The 17,021-nt window shown below is 34.6% G+C and overlaps 2 protein-coding genes across 3 annotated transcripts; both read left to right on the top strand.

Annotated features, from left to right (window-relative positions):
* The first annotated feature begins 2,126 nt into the window (after positions 1–2,126).
* Positions 2,127–9,667, top strand: LOC149742670 (endoplasmin-like). The gene is made up of 19 exons (XM_089894115.1): positions 2,127–2,288; positions 2,368–2,485; positions 3,390–3,531; positions 3,840–3,956; positions 4,237–4,435; positions 4,694–4,881; positions 5,041–5,196; positions 5,431–5,586; positions 5,803–5,940; positions 6,422–6,499; positions 6,741–6,904; positions 7,175–7,346; positions 7,483–7,728; positions 7,860–7,930; positions 8,009–8,074; positions 8,331–8,409; positions 8,540–8,695; positions 8,883–9,047; positions 9,294–9,667. The coding sequence occupies exons 1-19, from the start codon at positions 2,237–2,239 to the stop codon at positions 9,309–9,311; spliced, it is 2,481 nt and encodes an 826-aa protein (XP_089750241.1). The 5' UTR covers positions 2,127–2,236; the 3' UTR covers positions 9,312–9,667.
* A 607-nt stretch (positions 9,668–10,274) lies between these two features.
* LOC149742669 (cAMP-dependent protein kinase type II regulatory subunit-like) lies at positions 10,275–16,748 on the top strand. Of its 2 annotated transcripts, none has more exons than XM_089894131.1 (10): positions 10,275–10,637; positions 12,436–12,625; positions 12,773–12,820; positions 13,218–13,354; positions 13,650–13,756; positions 13,814–13,973; positions 14,242–14,343; positions 14,510–14,656; positions 15,630–15,756; positions 15,994–16,748. In XM_089894131.1, exons 2-10 carry the CDS (start codon positions 12,550–12,552, stop codon positions 16,113–16,115), a joined length of 1,026 nt encoding a protein of 341 aa, XP_089750257.1. In that variant the 5' UTR covers positions 10,275–10,637; positions 12,436–12,549; the 3' UTR covers positions 16,116–16,748. The 2 variants fall into 2 exon arrangements, with proteins under 2 accessions (XP_089750257.1, XP_089750256.1); XM_089894130.1 differs by lacking the exon at positions 10,275–10,637 and adding an exon at positions 11,915–12,076.
* The last annotated feature ends 273 nt before the right edge of the window (positions 16,749–17,021 follow it).

Here is a 17,021-nt window from a genome sequence, read left to right as displayed (position 1 = left end):
CTATCACGAATCCGATAGACCGTTGTTAATTGTTCAAAACACGATCAGTATTTTTTGATATCATACGCTAAAGGTGCTGTCCTATCTCCCCCCTACTATATACACATTTATTTTAATTTCCAGGTTTAACTGAAAAAATTGCACCTTTTTTTTCAAAGCAACTAGCCAATAACTAAATATAAATCCATTCGTTTAGGTATTCTTTTCTAACGCGTGTCTTTGTATACTCAAACAGGATGACTCAAGGCACACCATGCTTTTGTTATCCAAAGTAAAATTACTTGAAAACACTGGGTTGTTATGTTACATGGGTGCTTGCCATGACTGTGTTTATTTTGTTAAATTATAAAAAAAATGCATTAATCTCGTTTTTTTGTTAGTTTGCCACCTCTCCAAACGTCACTTTTTTATTGACTTTTTTACTCGACGAAGCTTCTTCAGACTTCGTGCTATTTTTGTATAAGGTAAAATTTCCCATTTTTCTTTTCGCTCCGAGCCCAACCCTATCGCTTATAGCGATGACGTCATCATAGTTGGTGACTCTTTGGCAACATACAAAGTCATCGCAACCACTGCGACAAAACGTTACGATCCAGTCGTGTTCCTGCGCTGTTACGTTTCGTATAAATGATCTCGGCTTCTCGCTGGAAATGGACGAACTGGCTTGGCCATTCTTGTCTTCCAAATCTAAAAACATAATAATGTGTCGAAACTCGATTTAGCCGAAGTCGGAATTGCACAGATTCTTTATAGTGAATATGTTATATATTATCTGATATAAAACTGCTATGGCGTATACGGCTGCGTTGACGTTTCACTGCTTCATTTTTATATGGTATACTTACCGGTTTCTGTTTCTTCGAAATATTTGTAAACTATGCGAGAATATGGGTCGTAAAATCCATCGCCTACGTCATAGCAGCTTTGTGGTATTTGGCGTATTGGTTTGCCATTTACATCACAATCCGGAACAAGCAAGCATTTGTCCACTGGCCGTAAACCTCCGGTGATTTCCTGAATTAAACACTCTCCGTAAGCGCTTTACTGTAGAAGCACAAACACCGGCTGTTGTTTAGGGTGGCCAGACTGTATGGTTATTCCATTTTTTGGGGACAAACGGATAAGGTTTAAAAATCTAACCTTGTAAAATCGTCTATCCCATACACGATTCCCGTACCGCCAACCAGTTAAGGTGTCTCCGTTCTCTTCAAATTCCAACCCGTCATCGAATATATAGCGACCAATTCCGACTTCTTTACCACACAGCCAATTAGCTTCATACCGACCACCATTTGTAAAATGAAGATTGCCTTTTGGGAAAATTACCAATTGCTATATTGATGTTACTTGTAAACTCGTATATACACTACCTTTGCCATGAAACATCCCATCTTTGAACTCCCCTTCATAGCGTGTATGCGTATCAAACCAGTATGTCCCTCGACCAGTCATCCTGCCATTCTGTAATTCGCCAACATAATTTGCTAGTCGATGGGGTTGTTTCTTTGGGTCAGTATTTTCGTTTTCTATCATCTTATTTGGTTAAGTAACCACTTGGTATACCAATAATAATAAATTAATTGCATACTTGATTTGTTTGTCACCTTATTTGTCTCCGAACACTATATGTTATAACGTCATAAAGCATTTTGAAAAGTGTTATAAATGTGTGTAACCGGAATATTTATTATTACTGAGAAAAATGCATAACCAAGGACTCAAAGATAAAGTTGTGCCAATCGTAACAGTCACACAGTGGCGCAAATGTTCTCTCCTTAAATACTATGAGAAACACATGTTTCCGTGCTTATTGTTTACTACTAATATCAACCAATGAGATGAAGCCAACTCTGTTTTGCCGGTGACGTATATCTCGTGGTGAACGCCTATTGGTTGATAATAACGATAATAGTCACGGTTGAGTGGTCAACCCGTGTCAAACGACACGACTGGTTTGCTTCGAAAAGACACGTTTTCTAACCGAACATTAAAGCTATAGAATATTCGTACAAAAAGTACAGATACAGGTGATGTTTCGCTTAAACGGACTGTAAGTATTTCGAAAGAGGTAGCAACTGATCTTGTACGCGAACACCGTTAAAATAATTCAGCTGAATGTTGCGGATCAGTAGTTAAACAAACATAATATCGAAGATTTCGAATTATGGATATTGTAATATAAACAGAAGTGTTCTTGTTGCAGGATCAGTATTTAGTTAATAGTAGGTGTTTAAATATGATTCGGAAGGTCTGGTTGTTCGTCTTCGTGGCAAGTTGTTTGTTGTTATGTGAGTATTACTCATTCAATTCATAAATATATAAATTAGTTTTATTGTTTGTTAATGCTTTTGTATTTTTATTGTATAGCGGCCACACATGTTAAATCCGATGATGAGGGGACCACATCAGATGACACACCAAAAGTTGAACCAGATATTGGTAAAGCAGCTGATGGTTCAAAAACCGATGATGAAGTAGTTCAAAGGTATAATTAAAAAAACAAAATTTTGTTGTTGTTTATGGGGATTTAATAAATCCTCTGCCAATGTTCCTCGCATTTTCTATTATGTACGATTTCTTTAGATTTGTGGTTAACTTCTGTTATGTATAAATTAATATAGCAAGACTTCTCAGTAAGAACTGTGCATGAAACAAATTTGTTGTCCAAAACTGTTTAAATTCTGCCACTGTGTCATTGGTTAGTGTACATGCATCAAATCCCAAAGGTTATAGGCCAGTCTGCAGAGTATGGCAGTTCCTGACTAGATCTCGCTCGTGCAAGATTTTTCGCGTACGCGCGTGCTATCATTAAAGATCTGCATGCAGAGCATGTACATTTTCAAGCCACGTTGGGAAATTTTACTTGATGTAATAGGTATTTTTTTCTTTGTTTAATTAATTGGCATGCGTGGGACAAATTGTGGCGTGCATCACCAAAAGTCGTAAAAAACGCCTGTGCACCTGCTATACTCTGCAATCTGGGTTATGGGTTCAAGGCTCGTGGCTGCTATACCATTTTGTGTGTATGTACCCAGTGGACACAATTGGTTGTCAGAATTGTAGAAAAACAAAGTCAACCATAAAGTGACCAAATGGAAACTAAAATATAACAATGCCGTTTTTGGTGGTGCGAGGATAAAGCAAGTTACATAATCACATATATGCAATTGCATAAATTTTCTAACCTGCTATGCTATACCATCTAAAATCCGAGCGTGTGGGTAGAATTCACATTGAACCCTTCTATTAGGAACTGCCTGATTAATCTGTAAATCAAAGTCCATTTCTTTGTGTCCATTATTGGTCCAAAGGCCAGTTTGCTGTCCATAGGCCAAACCAACATCCTGCTTTATAAACCAACAGAATAACAAATGCCACTTTCCAAACAGGGAAGAAGAATCAATTCACTTGGATGGTTTAAGTCCAAGTGAAGTTAAACAACTTCGTGAACAATCAGAGAAACATGTTTTCCAAGCCGAGGTCAACCGAATGATGAAGCTGATTATTAACTCACTGTACAGAAACAAAGAGGTAAACTCGCTTGGTTTAGTTTTATTGAAACTGATGTATTGATCGGGTACTTTGGCTGGGTTACATGCTTGCATGGTAATGTGAACAAAATTTCAGGTTTGATGCTTTAATAATATACTCATAGTGATAGATATATATTTCTTTGGGCAAGACCGTTAATTAACATTGCTTCAATCGAGTGGTCAAATGTCCGCTACTAATGGCATACCATGCTGTAGGAATCTTAACCACATAGAATAGAAAATAGCTTCATGATTTGTTTAAACAAACTTTATTATGTCCAAATAAGTTTTTATTTATTTTTTCAGATTTTCTTGAGAGAATTGATTTCTAATTCATCTGATGCGTTGGACAAGATCCGATTACTTTCACTTACAGATGATGCAGCTCTTGCTGCCACAGATGAACTTTCCATTAAAGTTAAGGTATGCGGCAGGAACTTATATATATATATATATATATATTATATAATTTTAATTTAACAGTGCACAGGACATTTTGTGGTAATTTATTTGACATAGCTCTGGGCTTTTGTCTAAGTTTAAATTGAACTAAAAAACTGTTTAGCTATAGTTTGTTACCCATATTAAACGAAAAGCAAAATCATTAACAATCAAAATAAAACCGTTTGCATTATGACCATATTTCTTGTATCATTAAACAAATGTAAAAATAAAACAAAAACTAATCAATTGTCTTATTTAGGTTGACAAAGAAAACAATGTTCTTCATGTTACGGACACTGGTATTGGAATGACAAAAGCTGACTTGATCAAAAATCTTGGAACCATCGCAAAATCTGGAACGAGTGATTTCTTCGAACAAATGTCGAAAGCATCTTCTGAAGATTCAGTGTCTGATCTCATTGGACAGTTTGGTGTTGGTTTCTACTCTGCATTCCTTAGTTAGTAAAGTTTCTAATTTATTTTAAGTCCAGTTTACTGGGTTTCAGTTTTGTTATTAGTTTTTAGATTTTGTTATTTATATCTAGCACAATGTAGGCTATATAATATAGCTTATGTGTTTGGACTTTGGAGTAATACTAAATATTATTCAGTATTCACGTTTTTTTAATATTTGTTTTTAATACAATCTCCTGTTTTCGTATTGAACTTGTGATTACCAAATGTTTAAAGCGTTAACAGTTCTGTTTGATCTTTAGTTGCCGACAAAGTTGTAGTGACATCCAAACACAACAACGACTCTCAACATATCTGGGAATCGGACTCTGAATCTTTCTCTGTCGTTGCCGATCCACGAGGTGACACTCTTGGCAGAGGAACCACTGTCTCACTTTACTTGAAAGAAGAAGCATCAGACTATTTGGAAAATTCAACTGTGAAAGGACTGGTTAGTTCTGTCGTATTGAATATTAAAATTGATTACAAAACCAATTTTTATTTTTTGGTAATAACTCCACGTTTATAAAATATTATGTATATTATATAAAACTTAGTTATTTATAAATATTGTCAAGTTTGCTTAATAGTTAATACCATTGTGTTGCAGATTGAAAAATATTCTCAATTCATCAACTTCCCCATCTACTTGTGGTCGGAGAAGACAATCAAAGAAGAAGTTCCTCTGGATGAAGATGAAGCTGCAGAGGAGGAGAAACCTGAAGAGAAAGAAGCTTCGGATGAAGATGAGGAAGCCGAAGCAGAGGTAATGTGATCAAAAACTTTATATACTTGGGCTGGGTAGATGCAACATCCAGTAAATTTTTTTTTTTTAAGTTTGCAGATGTTTTAAAATTATTTGCAATGTGCCATCTTGGTTATGTGTGTTATATTAGACTTCAATAGACTTTCTGTGCAACCTTACTTTACAACCCTTTTATATTTTAATATTTTTACCACTGCACGACGACAATATAATGATTGTAATTCAATTGTGCAGGTGGAAGAAGAAAAAGAAGACAAACCTAAAACAAAAACTGTAGAGAAGACTGTGTGGGATTGGGAACTTCTAAATGAAATGAAACCAGTGTGGCAGAGACCAGCCAAGGAAATCACTGACAAAGAATACAGTGATTTTTACAAATCTATCTCAAAAGTAAGGGGCTTAATGCATTTCGTATATGAAAAAAGTCTTTTTCAATATTCGTTCTATAATTAAAATTGTATTTGACATTTTCTACCAAAAAATGGCTTACCAGGTATTGAAATGTTAGTATGATAAAATGACTGTACTGGAGGAGCCAATTTATAAATTACATGAAGTATGATCGCAAGAGCAGCCGGACATTATTTAACATTCTTCCTAAACCAGGAAACCACTGACCCCATGGGTAAGACACACTTTGTAGCAGAAGGTGAAGTTTCGTTTAAATCGATTCTCTTCATCCCCATGACCTCCCCTGGTAACATGTTCCAAGATTATGGGCAGAAAAAGACAGATTTCATTAAGGTCAAGTGTGCATGCTATATATTAAGCATGAGCAGACCAATGTCACCACTCTCGCTTTCCTTTTAACTATTTTCTACTTTCTGTTGCTTCTCATTAATTTGCATGTTTTCTTTTAATTTGTGTGCACTAACAAGGACGGCAAGGAGCCAATAGGCCATACGCACTTCACCGCTGAAGGAGAGGTGTCTTTTAAAAGTGTATTGTATGTGCCGGAAGTGCCACCTAAAACCATGTACGACAGTACAGGCAAGAAAGTTGATCATATCAAGGTAAAACCTTCACACACAATCTCACTAAGCTCTTTCCCTCTGCATGCTTTCAAAACCTTTCCTTACTCTGTTTTGCACTGATTTGCAGCTTTATGTTCGTCGTGTGTTCATAACTGATGATATGCGAGAGATGTTGCCGTCATACCTTAAGTTTATATATGGTGTGGTAAGTGTGTAGAGCCGTAGATCTAATGTTAGTATTCAATATACAGATGTACGTTCGTAGAGTTTTCATCACCGATGACTTCCAAGACATGATGCCAAAATATTTGAGTTTCGTTCGTGGTGTGGTAAGTAATATCGAAATGATATTACTCCTAATTGGTTGTGGATTAGAAATGTGTAGTTTTAAGTTTTGGTAGTATGTTGGAATAAAGATTTTTTTTCTTAAATTATGTTTTTATTTTGACAGTCCCATGTTGTTTAATTAGCTTGTAATAATAATAGAAAGTTGTTTACAATTAAAAAAAATCAATTACTTAAGTTTTTTGTGTTATAGATATTATTTTTAGTTCATAATTTTTTTCCAAGGTTGACAGTGACGATCTTCCCCTTAATGTTTCGAGAGAAACTCTTCAGCAACATAAACTCCTCAAAGTTATCAAGAAGAAGTTGGTGAGGAAAGCACTCGATATGATCAAGAAGATCGATCCAGAGGTTTATCTCGAGAAATTCTGGAAAGAATTTGGAACAAAGTAATTTGGTGTACAATAAATCCAGTTGCCAGCATTCCATTTACTAGTAGTGTATATAAACAAATCCAAAGTTGTTAATGTTGGAGGCTTAGGGATTTTTAATAGCATTGACTATTTTTACCCAAAACAATCCTATAAAACGATCAAGTTAAAACTGTTAAAAATATTTTTGCGTTCGCAACAACTATTGAATTATAATTGCATACAAGTTAGATTTATACACTTTGGGTGCTTAGTGTTCATCGCATTTATCTTTGTTTTTTTGTTCAGCATCAAACTTGGTGTGATCGAAGATCATAGCAACCGTACAAGATTGGCAAAACTTCTTCGTTTCTTCACATCCAACCACCCAACTGATGTATCAAGTCTTGAACAATATGTTGAACGCATGAAGGAAAAACAGGAAAAGATTTATTTCTGTGCTGGCAATGGAAGAAAGGAGGTAAAAATACTATAGTCTCTAATCTCTATCTATTCATAGATAATCTATGTGCCTAACTTAAAACTTATTTTTAATTATTTTTTAGGCAAAAATTAATGTCAAGTGTACTGAAACTAAAACCAATGTTAAATTTCAGGTTGAAAATTCACCTTTTGTTGAGCGCTTATTGAAGAAGGGATATGAAGTGATCTACCTCACAGAGGCAGTGGATGAATACACCATTCAAGCTCTTCCTGAGTTTGATGGAAAGAGATTCCAAAATGTTGCCAAGGAAGGACTTGGGTTGGATGATGGGGAGAAGGCAAAGGAAAGAAAGGATGCTCTTGAGAAAGAATACGAACCACTTGCCAAGTGGCTTAAAGAAACCGTGCTTACAGATAAGGTATATTGGAATCTTAATGGTATAGAGTAATTGGCTTTTAACCTTTTTCACTGTGCTAACTTTTTTGTGTGTATTTTACATTAAAAATAATGGGTTCTAACTTTTTTACAATATTTCTTTTATTAATTTAGATTGAGAAGGCCGTTATCACTGAGCGCCTTACTGACTCACCATGTGCACTTGTAGCCAGTCAATATGGATGGTAAGATCAATCATCTTAGAACATTTATTTTGTTTTTATATCTTTAAATGTTTTTCTCACATTTTAATGTGACTTCAGGTCTGGCAACATGGAACGTATTATGAAAGCTCAGGCTTACCAAACACAAAAGGATTCCACTAATAAGTAAGTTTTAACTTGTTTTTGATATTTTTAAGGTCTGGTAACATGGAAAGACTGCAAACTGCACAGCGTTATCAAACTAATCAGCATTCGTAAGTTGCAGAAAACGTAGAATCATTTTGAAATTTCCCAAAATGATTTGTAGTCTATAGAAAATAGCTTTTTAAACCTCCAAATACATTATACTAAACATTTTTAGTGATACATTATTACTTGCAGTTTAGTTTTTATTAACAGGACGTTTTAATATTTTTCCAAGTTTCTATGCCAATCAGAAAAAGACACTTGAAATTAACCCACGTCATCCGCTGATCAAGAACTTGCTTGAAAGAATAGAGGTAAGTTATTGCTTGGAATGATCTTTATATATATATTTATATTTATAAAGACTTGCCAACAAAATCTTGTTTACAATTCAAACAATTAAATATGTTATGTTGTTTTTATTAAATAATTTTTATTTTCTAGACTGATGCTGAGGATGCACAAGCTGCACAGATCGCGAACGTGATGTTCGACACTGCTGCGCTTAGATCGGGATACTCCTTGAAAGATTCAGTTGATTTCTCAAAGAGAATTTTGGATATGTTGTACAAGAATCTTAACATTGATCCTGAAACTCCTGTGAGTTGGGTTTCTTTCTCAAGTTAATATCTCTTAATGTATTGCAAGTTTTATAGATTTAAAAATAAAGTACTGAATGAAAGCATATTCCATGTTTTGAAGATTTGCCTTTGCTGAATGTGTTGCTCTCACTGATGATTGCAATTGAGCAACTTTGTTTCGTAAATTGATAGTTTTTGTTTTGAAGATTGAGGAAGAACCTGAAGATGAAGAGCCAGAAGAGGAGGAAGAGGAAGAAGAGGTTGATACTGATGATGAAGAGGAGGATGATGCAGAAGAGGCTGGTGGGGACGCAGATGAAACTACAGAAGAGCCGGAGCAAACCGAAGCTGTGGAAGCTGAAAGTGAAGAGGTAAGAATGACTTGCAGAAAACGTTAATATGCAAAAGGGTTGTTAGTATATAGAAGTACGTATCTTCCTTCATTATTAATTAATTAGTTTATTAATTACCAAAACTAGTTGGGTTTTCATCAAGTGTATTGTTTTGGAAAATTATGTCCTGGAGAAAAACTAAACTAACTTAATTATTTTCATCAAGTGTATTGTCTTAAAAAATTAATTATGTCTTGGAAAATTAAACTAATTTAATTATTGCAGAGTCACGATGAATTATAAATGTGTGGATGTCCATCAAACATGCAGTTGACAAATAACAATCAAGAACAATTCACCGAAAATCCCCTGCATCTGCTCAATTATCACAAAGTTTTCAAACCTTATTCAAAGTTTCAAACCGTTTTCTTTTCAAGAGTTTAATTTATTTTCTGTGACCTCCGTTTATCCATAGTTTTATATCAAGAGTGTCCGATAAACTTATAACTTGTCATTAGACCAAATTCTCTGGTTTGCCACTAATGTGGTGTGATTGTGTTTATCTTCGTGCACTTCTATTATGAAGCTGCGACCATATTTGCCATCGCCGTAGGGAGTTATACTGTAGTTAAATTAAAATACAAATATTCTCGTTTTCACTTATTTGTGTTGTTTCTATAGATTAGGCAATTTTGCGAATCATGCACAAAGTCGATGTAAATTTAATGAAAATTGTTTTTGGAAGTTTTAAGGCGGTACGTACGTTATGTTACCTGATGGTAAGTACGTAAACGTTGAAAGTACAAAATTAAAGTAGTGCATCCATTGAAGCATATTGGCAGCGAAAAGCCTGAACTAGCGACCATCAATTCGCTAATAAAATCTTCTACTGTTTTGAAAAATAATTTAATTGAGTTTTAGTAAAGGCGAAGATTTTTCTTGCCTATCGTTGGCATCCTTGGCTATATTGCCGCGAGGCGTTTTCTAAGTCCTTTGATGTATGTCTGACTGTCGACTGACGGAAAAGCGAACCACTTATTCTACTCAACGTGGACGGGAAATGATTGTCGAAACTACGTCAGAGAAAAACTCTGCTGTTTGGTAAATAGCTGCTGTGTGCGTCACGGATAAAAAGAGAGAGTGTTTCGTGCAACCGTGCCGATGAGAGGACTGGGCAGGACCCAAAGGAGCGCTGATTTATAGTAGGTTGTACGATAAGTTTTGGAAGGAAAGAGAATTACGTTCCATTGAGCGCGGAAGCGGTATCGCGTAACAAGAGATGCACTGAAGCGTAGTATAGGTATACATTTCGCCAAGCACAGTCCGTCAATCGACCAATTGGTTTTCAAAGTTCAGAAGCGACCACTGCAGTTTATAACTTACGATGTAGTATAAACCATCCTACAAGCGTTTCGCACACTTCAGACAGTTGTTTTATTTTATAAATCTCTTATACGCAGTATGTTTGATTAATTGATTACCGTCATTGCATTTCTACTTCTGTTTTTGTTGTTTAAAAAAATAGGGCCGTTGAGACAACGAATTAATTTAAATTCAGTTAGCGAAAATTTCGATTCAACCAACAGCGAGGCTAAATAACCAAGTTTACTACACTATTTAAAGCACCAGGTAAGTTGCATACTTTTTAACATTAACGTACTTCGCTGACAACGACCGAATTTTAACGCGATTTTTTTCTTGACCATAATCACAAAAAAAAGTGGATTTGCGAAGACCTATTACTGTCATATTTTGAAAGCCGTCGAAAATTGATATCATTGTTGTTTTGTTCAATGTTTTCAGAGCGCTTGTTATGTTTACTTTGTGGCAGTGACTATTCAGTCAAAAGAATATTTTCCAACTTCTCCGTGGCCGCTAATCGCAGGGAAATAGAGAGCCTAAAATCCTAGATCCTAATTCAACAGAATCATTACATAATACAGTATCGTTTAAAGGCATTGCTGTAAAGTGTGTTATCGCACCGGGAAGAATCCAACCACAGTTTTAACATCTGTCTCTATCATTTGTGTACATTTGGTTAGTTATTAAGTTGTTAGTACAGATAAGAGTTCAGCAAAGCTAACAAAACTCGCAATTAACAAAGCACCATAAAAGTAATGTGTCAGTTAAATTTGAGGTTACCACTACGTAGTCTACTCCACCACTGCCCAATGTTTTTCCATAGCAAACAATACAATATAGCAGTTTGTCAAAGGCACAAAAGCGTTCATACTAGAGACGATATACCACAGTTCTTTCTTTCCTGTGTCATCACAAGCATATTTGTTCGATTGACGTCATATGACGTAGAATGGACTGTTGCTGCATAATCGTTCGCCGAATCTTGTTTTACCGCTCTTTTTATTTCAACCAGACTGGCGTTTGTGCGTGTATTTTTTGGCGTTTAGTTTAATTATATTAACAGAATTAGTTGTGGAACACTAAACACACAAAGATTTAGTGTTATAGTGGCAGTAATTTAAATGATTTCTTGGTTACAACAGCGTTGTACCGAAGTCCAGTAAGTTATATATCAGCACTGAGCAGTATTAATTACACTATCAGAACAGCAGCACATTTCTTTTTAAAATTCGCAGTATTGATGGTTTTGTTGCGATGTAACCTTGGAGTTTTCAATAGACTGATGAATTATATATTAGTCTATTGTGCTGTATGTTACTCATAAATTTTATTTTATTGTTACTTTTAAATTTGTATTAGTTAAATTAAATAAATTCAGACTTGACATTTAGAAACAGTATGTAGATGTTACTTTCTAGTCTGTTTAATTATTGTTTTTACACATTATGTGTAACGTTATGAATCTTGAAAATAGTTTCTAAAGTTCAAAATTTATTTAAACTATCTAAGTAATACTTAGCATTTATTTATTTGTTATAGAAATTGTAGTTTGCTATTTATTATTGTAACACATGTTTGCAGTGGAGTTCTGGTTAGTTTCACAAAGGTCATCTGCATTTCTTAAATTAGATTTGCTTGTTTGATTGGTTAATATACTTAGTATGGCTGATATTCCAGTTCCACCTGGTTTACATGATATGCTACAGGTCTTATTTTATTTATCGTATATAAATATGTTATTTCAGATATATACCAGATTAAAAATTGTATTTTTTACCAAAATCATCCAAATTTTATCATTTTAGAAAGAAAAATCATGCACAAGCAACTAATTATCAATATTGCCCTTTTGAACGTAATAACTGCAAGTAAAAGTTCATGAAATTTTACCAATGCAGTGTTTACAGAATTATGTAATTCTTCGTCATCCTAAAATAAATGTTACTTTTTATTTGCCCACCGGATCTTCAAATACTGAACTTGAAAAAACTTAAAACATTAATGCTGTATTTGTCACTTGTGACATGTTGCTTTCAAATTTTACAAACCTACTTTATCATTTCAGGGTTTTGTGGTGAATGTTCTACGACACAGACCAAGTGATCTTATAGAGTTCGCAGCTCAATATTTCTCCGATCTTCTTGACAACAGGGATCAGGCTCGTGGAGGAGGAGCAACGATGGGAAGCGCAACAAACCAAGATGATGAAGAGATGGTAGCGAGTGATAATGACGATTACATGGATGAAGCAGAAGGTTTAGCATTTTTAATTAATTTATTATGAAGAGTAAAACTGTGTTTATTAGGAAAAATATGTTTAGGTAGACTATATAATATATATAATATTTCTTTCTGCAATGTTTAAAAAATGTTAAATTTGTATTTTCTTTTAAAATTTATAGAAATGGCAATGATGGCAAGACGAACAAATGTCTCAAGACGTAAATCAGGTGATTTATTCATTAAATGTTTCCACTGGGTTTAAGTTCTAATGTTTGATTATTGATTTTATTAATAATTTCACGACGTGGCAAAGTGGTTAGCGCGCATGCCTCTATAACCAAGAGGTAATGCGTTTTAGGCTCGTCGCTGGTATTATTTTGGGCATATGTGTTCTTGGGCAAGACATTTCACGGCAACTCAGTGGTCACTAATCATAATGCGTTGTCCAAATTCAACCATACATAACAAAATCCAAAAAAATAATTACTTACGAAAATACATACATGGGAACTATTAATTTAACTGAACTAAAAGGTGTATGAAGACCTCGACACCCGTCTTATAACGACAGTCGTTTTTCCGGCCACATGAGGATAAAACAATTTACACTCATTCATTTAATAGTGAGTGCTGAGGGTTTTGACCCAGATGCAGATGATGATGATGATGAAGAAAAAGTGATTCATCCCAAAACTGATGAACAACGAGATCGTCTTTCAAAAGTCATCTCTAAAATGCTCATCTTCTCAAGTCTTGATATAGTCAGTTTCACTTTTGTATTTGGATTATATCGTTACATATTTGCTAAAAAGACGTATGTAACTTTAACAATGTGGTTTGATTACACTGGGTGTTTTTTTGCAAAAGTGTTTATAAAAAACACTTTCGAGTTTGTTTTTTATAAAGTATTTTTTTGCTTCGGCTTTATTCGTATTAAGCTTTATTAAGATGGCAACTGTGCATAGTTATAGCTCTATTTTCTTTGTTGATTCATTAGTGGTGTGTGTGTGTTCCATTTTTGAGGTAGATGACATTGTTTTAACTCTAAAATTCCAGGAGCAAACACAACAAGTTCTCGATGCCATGTTTGAAAAGTCTGTTAAAGCCGGTGATCATGTGATTGATGAAGGAGATGATGGCGACAACTTCTACGTCATTGAGAAGTAAGCTTCGTCATATAATACGAAAAGATGTCATTTTATCACCCTGTTTTTTTACAGAGGAGATTTCGACATTTTTATTAACGATCCAGTGACGAAGGTTCCTGACCACAAAGGAACTTATAAAGGCAGTGGAGCATTCGGTGAACTCGCTTTAATGTACAACTGCCCACGACTCGCCACAATTATTGCAACGACAGATGGCTCGTTGTGGGGAATGGTATGTTTGTGGGGAAAAATATGTTTTTCATTTATGTGTAGGCCAGTGTTTATTTGTTTTATAGTCAGTACTTTATGTCAAAGCCATGTAATCACCTTAATTTAAACAATATAATCTGTTTGTTTTCTGTGGCTTACAGTACTTTTCTTTTTGTCCTAAACATATGTTCATTTTATTATGGCATGTGAAGTTAGTTACAGATGAAGTATGACTTATTGCAAGCCATCTTTAAGATACTTGTTGCATTAACATATGTTGTTAAATTCAGGATCGTACAACTTTTAGAAGAATTATTGTAAAGAATGCAGCCAAGAAGAGAAAGCAATATGAAGACTTCCTCGCTACAGTGCCTTTGCTCAGCACTCTTACAGTAAATAATGTTTCACTTACTAAACTGTACCCTGTTTCATACTTTTTTGAAAGCCATAATTGAATAGAATGTTTCGTATGCGTACCATAACCTTTTTACTAGGATTTAACAGGATTCTTTTGAATGGTAAAGTTTGTTGTTTGAAATAACTCTTTATTATTTTAAGGTTGAAGAGAGAATGAAGGTTGCTGATGCCATGGTAACGAAGAACTATGAAGATGAGGATTGTATTCTTAAACAAGGAGATCCCGCAGATTATTTCTACATCGTCATTGATGGGCAGGTGGTTGTGAAAAGACGGGGAGATGACCCGGTTAGTAATACATCAATGTTTGATGTTTTCCACACTCTATTTTCTGATGTAAAGTATGTTTTGTGAGGATAAAAACACTATTAAAATGTTGAATCCAAATATCACTTACTCTTGTCCTCACACAATCTTTAATTTTCGGAGCTGAAGCGCTAAGGCTGTGGGTTTACCTTTAGTAAGTTTGCAACTTTCTAAGAAGAATAGATACAAAATATACAGCATGATACTTGTACCGATCATATAATGATACGTAACTGTCTTCCAGTTTCGGATTGTATGACAGCAAAATTAAGGTTTACTAAAAAAAGCCAAACAAAGTTACAGTAAAATAGTAAATAAAACGAGTAGATTTTAAGTCAAAGCTGTGGTTTTTTAAATTTATATGAAAAATGCAAAGTCTAGATAAATGTGCAAACCAATAAACCAATAAAAATGTTAAATTGAGCTGTTGAATAAGATTTTACCGAAGATGGTTTGGTTCCTTTCAGTTAAGTCTGACGCTATGTCCGAAATACGCAGCTCAATCTCTACATAATTCAATATTGGAAAAACAATTAGAAAATGATTGAAAAGCTTTTAAAAAAGTAAATCTAAAAACATAAAAATGGATCAATTAAATTATGGTTCCAATAATTTATTGAATCATCAATATTTAATGTTTTAGGTTTTAAATGCCGCATGATGTCAGTTTATGTGTTTTGTTTTTAAATCAAATAAGTTTAGATTCTTTCTATTTATATAGTTTTTATTTCCTAATATCATATTGAAACAAATAGTTTAAAATTGTTATTTTCCTAAAGGATTGTCTTATTTGACACAGTTGCATTCCCACATAGTTGTTTCTTATTTGTATATGGTAAGTTTAATAGCTGGATAATTATTTTGGCGTTTAAATCATCACCTACTAATCGTCGGTTTCTGTTCAAGTTTAAATAATTAATGGCAAACGAGAACCTAATAGCCACCTGTTTTGCAGAGCAATGCAAACCATGAGGTTGTGCTCAAGAAATATACCAACGGTGAATACTTCGGTGAGTTGGCACTTATTCAAAATCAACCTAGAGCTGCTTCAGCTTTTGCCGAAGGTCCATGCAAATGTGCAGGTATGCTAACTATGCAAATACTACTTATGTCATCAACCTTTTGCAATTTGTTAAATTATACATGAAGCGTTTAATGATTTTTAGCAATTCGGCTTGCTTTACATGGCAATATCTCAGGATTTTTACTCTTAATCACGTTTGATCAAAAATTTATGAAATACTTTTAAAAAAAAATATAAAAATCAAAGAAAAAATTATGAAATACTGTAAAACTAAACCTAGTTATTTTTTGTGCAGTGTTGGACGTACAGGCCTTTGAGCGTTTGCTTGGTCCATGCAAGGAGTTGCTCATGAGAAACATTCCATTATACGAGCAACAACTTAGTGAGATTTACCAAGACATGAGTATGAGCGAATGAACTCCGCTCTTAAGTTACCGTTTAAACAATTTCCAATCTTCGAAATGTTTTGTTTCAATTTTACGTTACTTTAACTGATATGTAGCACCTGATTTTAACCGCTGCCACCCGAATGTTGGGTGCAGTACCCCATGTTAACTTAACATTTAACAATCCGACTGTTATGTATTACCCTCGACTGTTATGTATTACCCTATCACAATCCAAACCCAATCTCTGCCGCCAGCTATCTCGCGGTTGAACGCGCAGATGTTCCATGACTGGAACGAAATCGATTGCAATGGTGCTCTTACGTCCGATTAAACGAAGAGTGGACAAAGCTGTCACAGATTATGTGCAGCCCCGCATCAGACACCACCACAAATCCGACACACTGTGTTTTTATCAGGGTTCGGTCGATCGTCGGTGCAATTCTAAACTTTTCAAATTGTTATGTTTTTTTTTCTTAATTTTAAACTCGATTTGACGGCCGTGCCATAAGTTTAGAATTAGTAAGCTGCATAATTAACAGGGGACGCAAAATTCAGATTCCATTGCACAGGTTTTGGATTTGTGCGTTTTCTACCTAACACAGTACAATGTGTTGTTTCTACGTTTCTTTCGTTACTTGTTTTAATAAATTAAAACGTTCCACGACTTGTGTTTTTTGTGTGCGCGTATTCAGGCCTCTTTTGTTCAAAAACAGTTCTAATATTTTGGGACTTACATTACAACTACAAATCTCAAAACCAAAAAGAGAAACGGTGTGATGAATTGTGAGTTTTATTTTTTTCTTGCCAAAACATTTTTTAACTTTTACAAGATGCTTTCAAGTTATGTATAGTAGCGGCATTTTAAGAATCTTCTGTCAGTTGCGCACTTTTCACGCGCTTCTCTTTTGAACAACGTTTTAAGTCTATAAAGGTC

The sequence above is a fragment of the Ciona robusta genome, chromosome 1, assembly GCF_009617815.1.
Source record: "Ciona robusta chromosome 1, ASM961781v2".
NCBI lineage: Eukaryota > Metazoa > Chordata > Ascidiacea > Phlebobranchia > Cionidae > Ciona > Ciona robusta.
The sequence above is the reverse complement of the archived record's forward strand: the minus strand, read 5'-3'. Positions and strand labels throughout refer to the sequence as shown.

Excerpts from the sequence above, each read along its gene's own strand:
- LOC149742669 (XM_089894130.1), top strand. The coding sequence starts at position 12,032 with ATGGCTGATATTCCAGTTCCACCTGGTTTACATGATATGCTACAG. Across the intron at positions 13,355-13,649 it reads TCTTCTCAAGTCTTGATATA|GAGCAAACACAACAAGTTCT; the intron begins GTCAGTTTCACT and ends CTAAAATTCCAG. Across the intron at positions 15,757-15,993 it reads AGGTCCATGCAAATGTGCAG|TGTTGGACGTACAGGCCTTT; the intron begins GTATGCTAACTA and ends TTTTTTGTGCAG.
- LOC149742670 (XM_089894115.1), top strand. The coding sequence starts at position 2,237 with ATGATTCGGAAGGTCTGGTTGTTCGTCTTCGTGGCAAGTTGTTTGTTG. Across the intron at positions 2,486-3,389 it reads GATGATGAAGTAGTTCAAAG|GGAAGAAGAATCAATTCACT; the intron begins GTATAATTAAAA and ends CTTTCCAAACAG. Across the intron at positions 5,941-6,421 it reads AAAAGACAGATTTCATTAAG|ATGTACGTTCGTAGAGTTTT; the intron begins GTCAAGTGTGCA and ends TTCAATATACAG.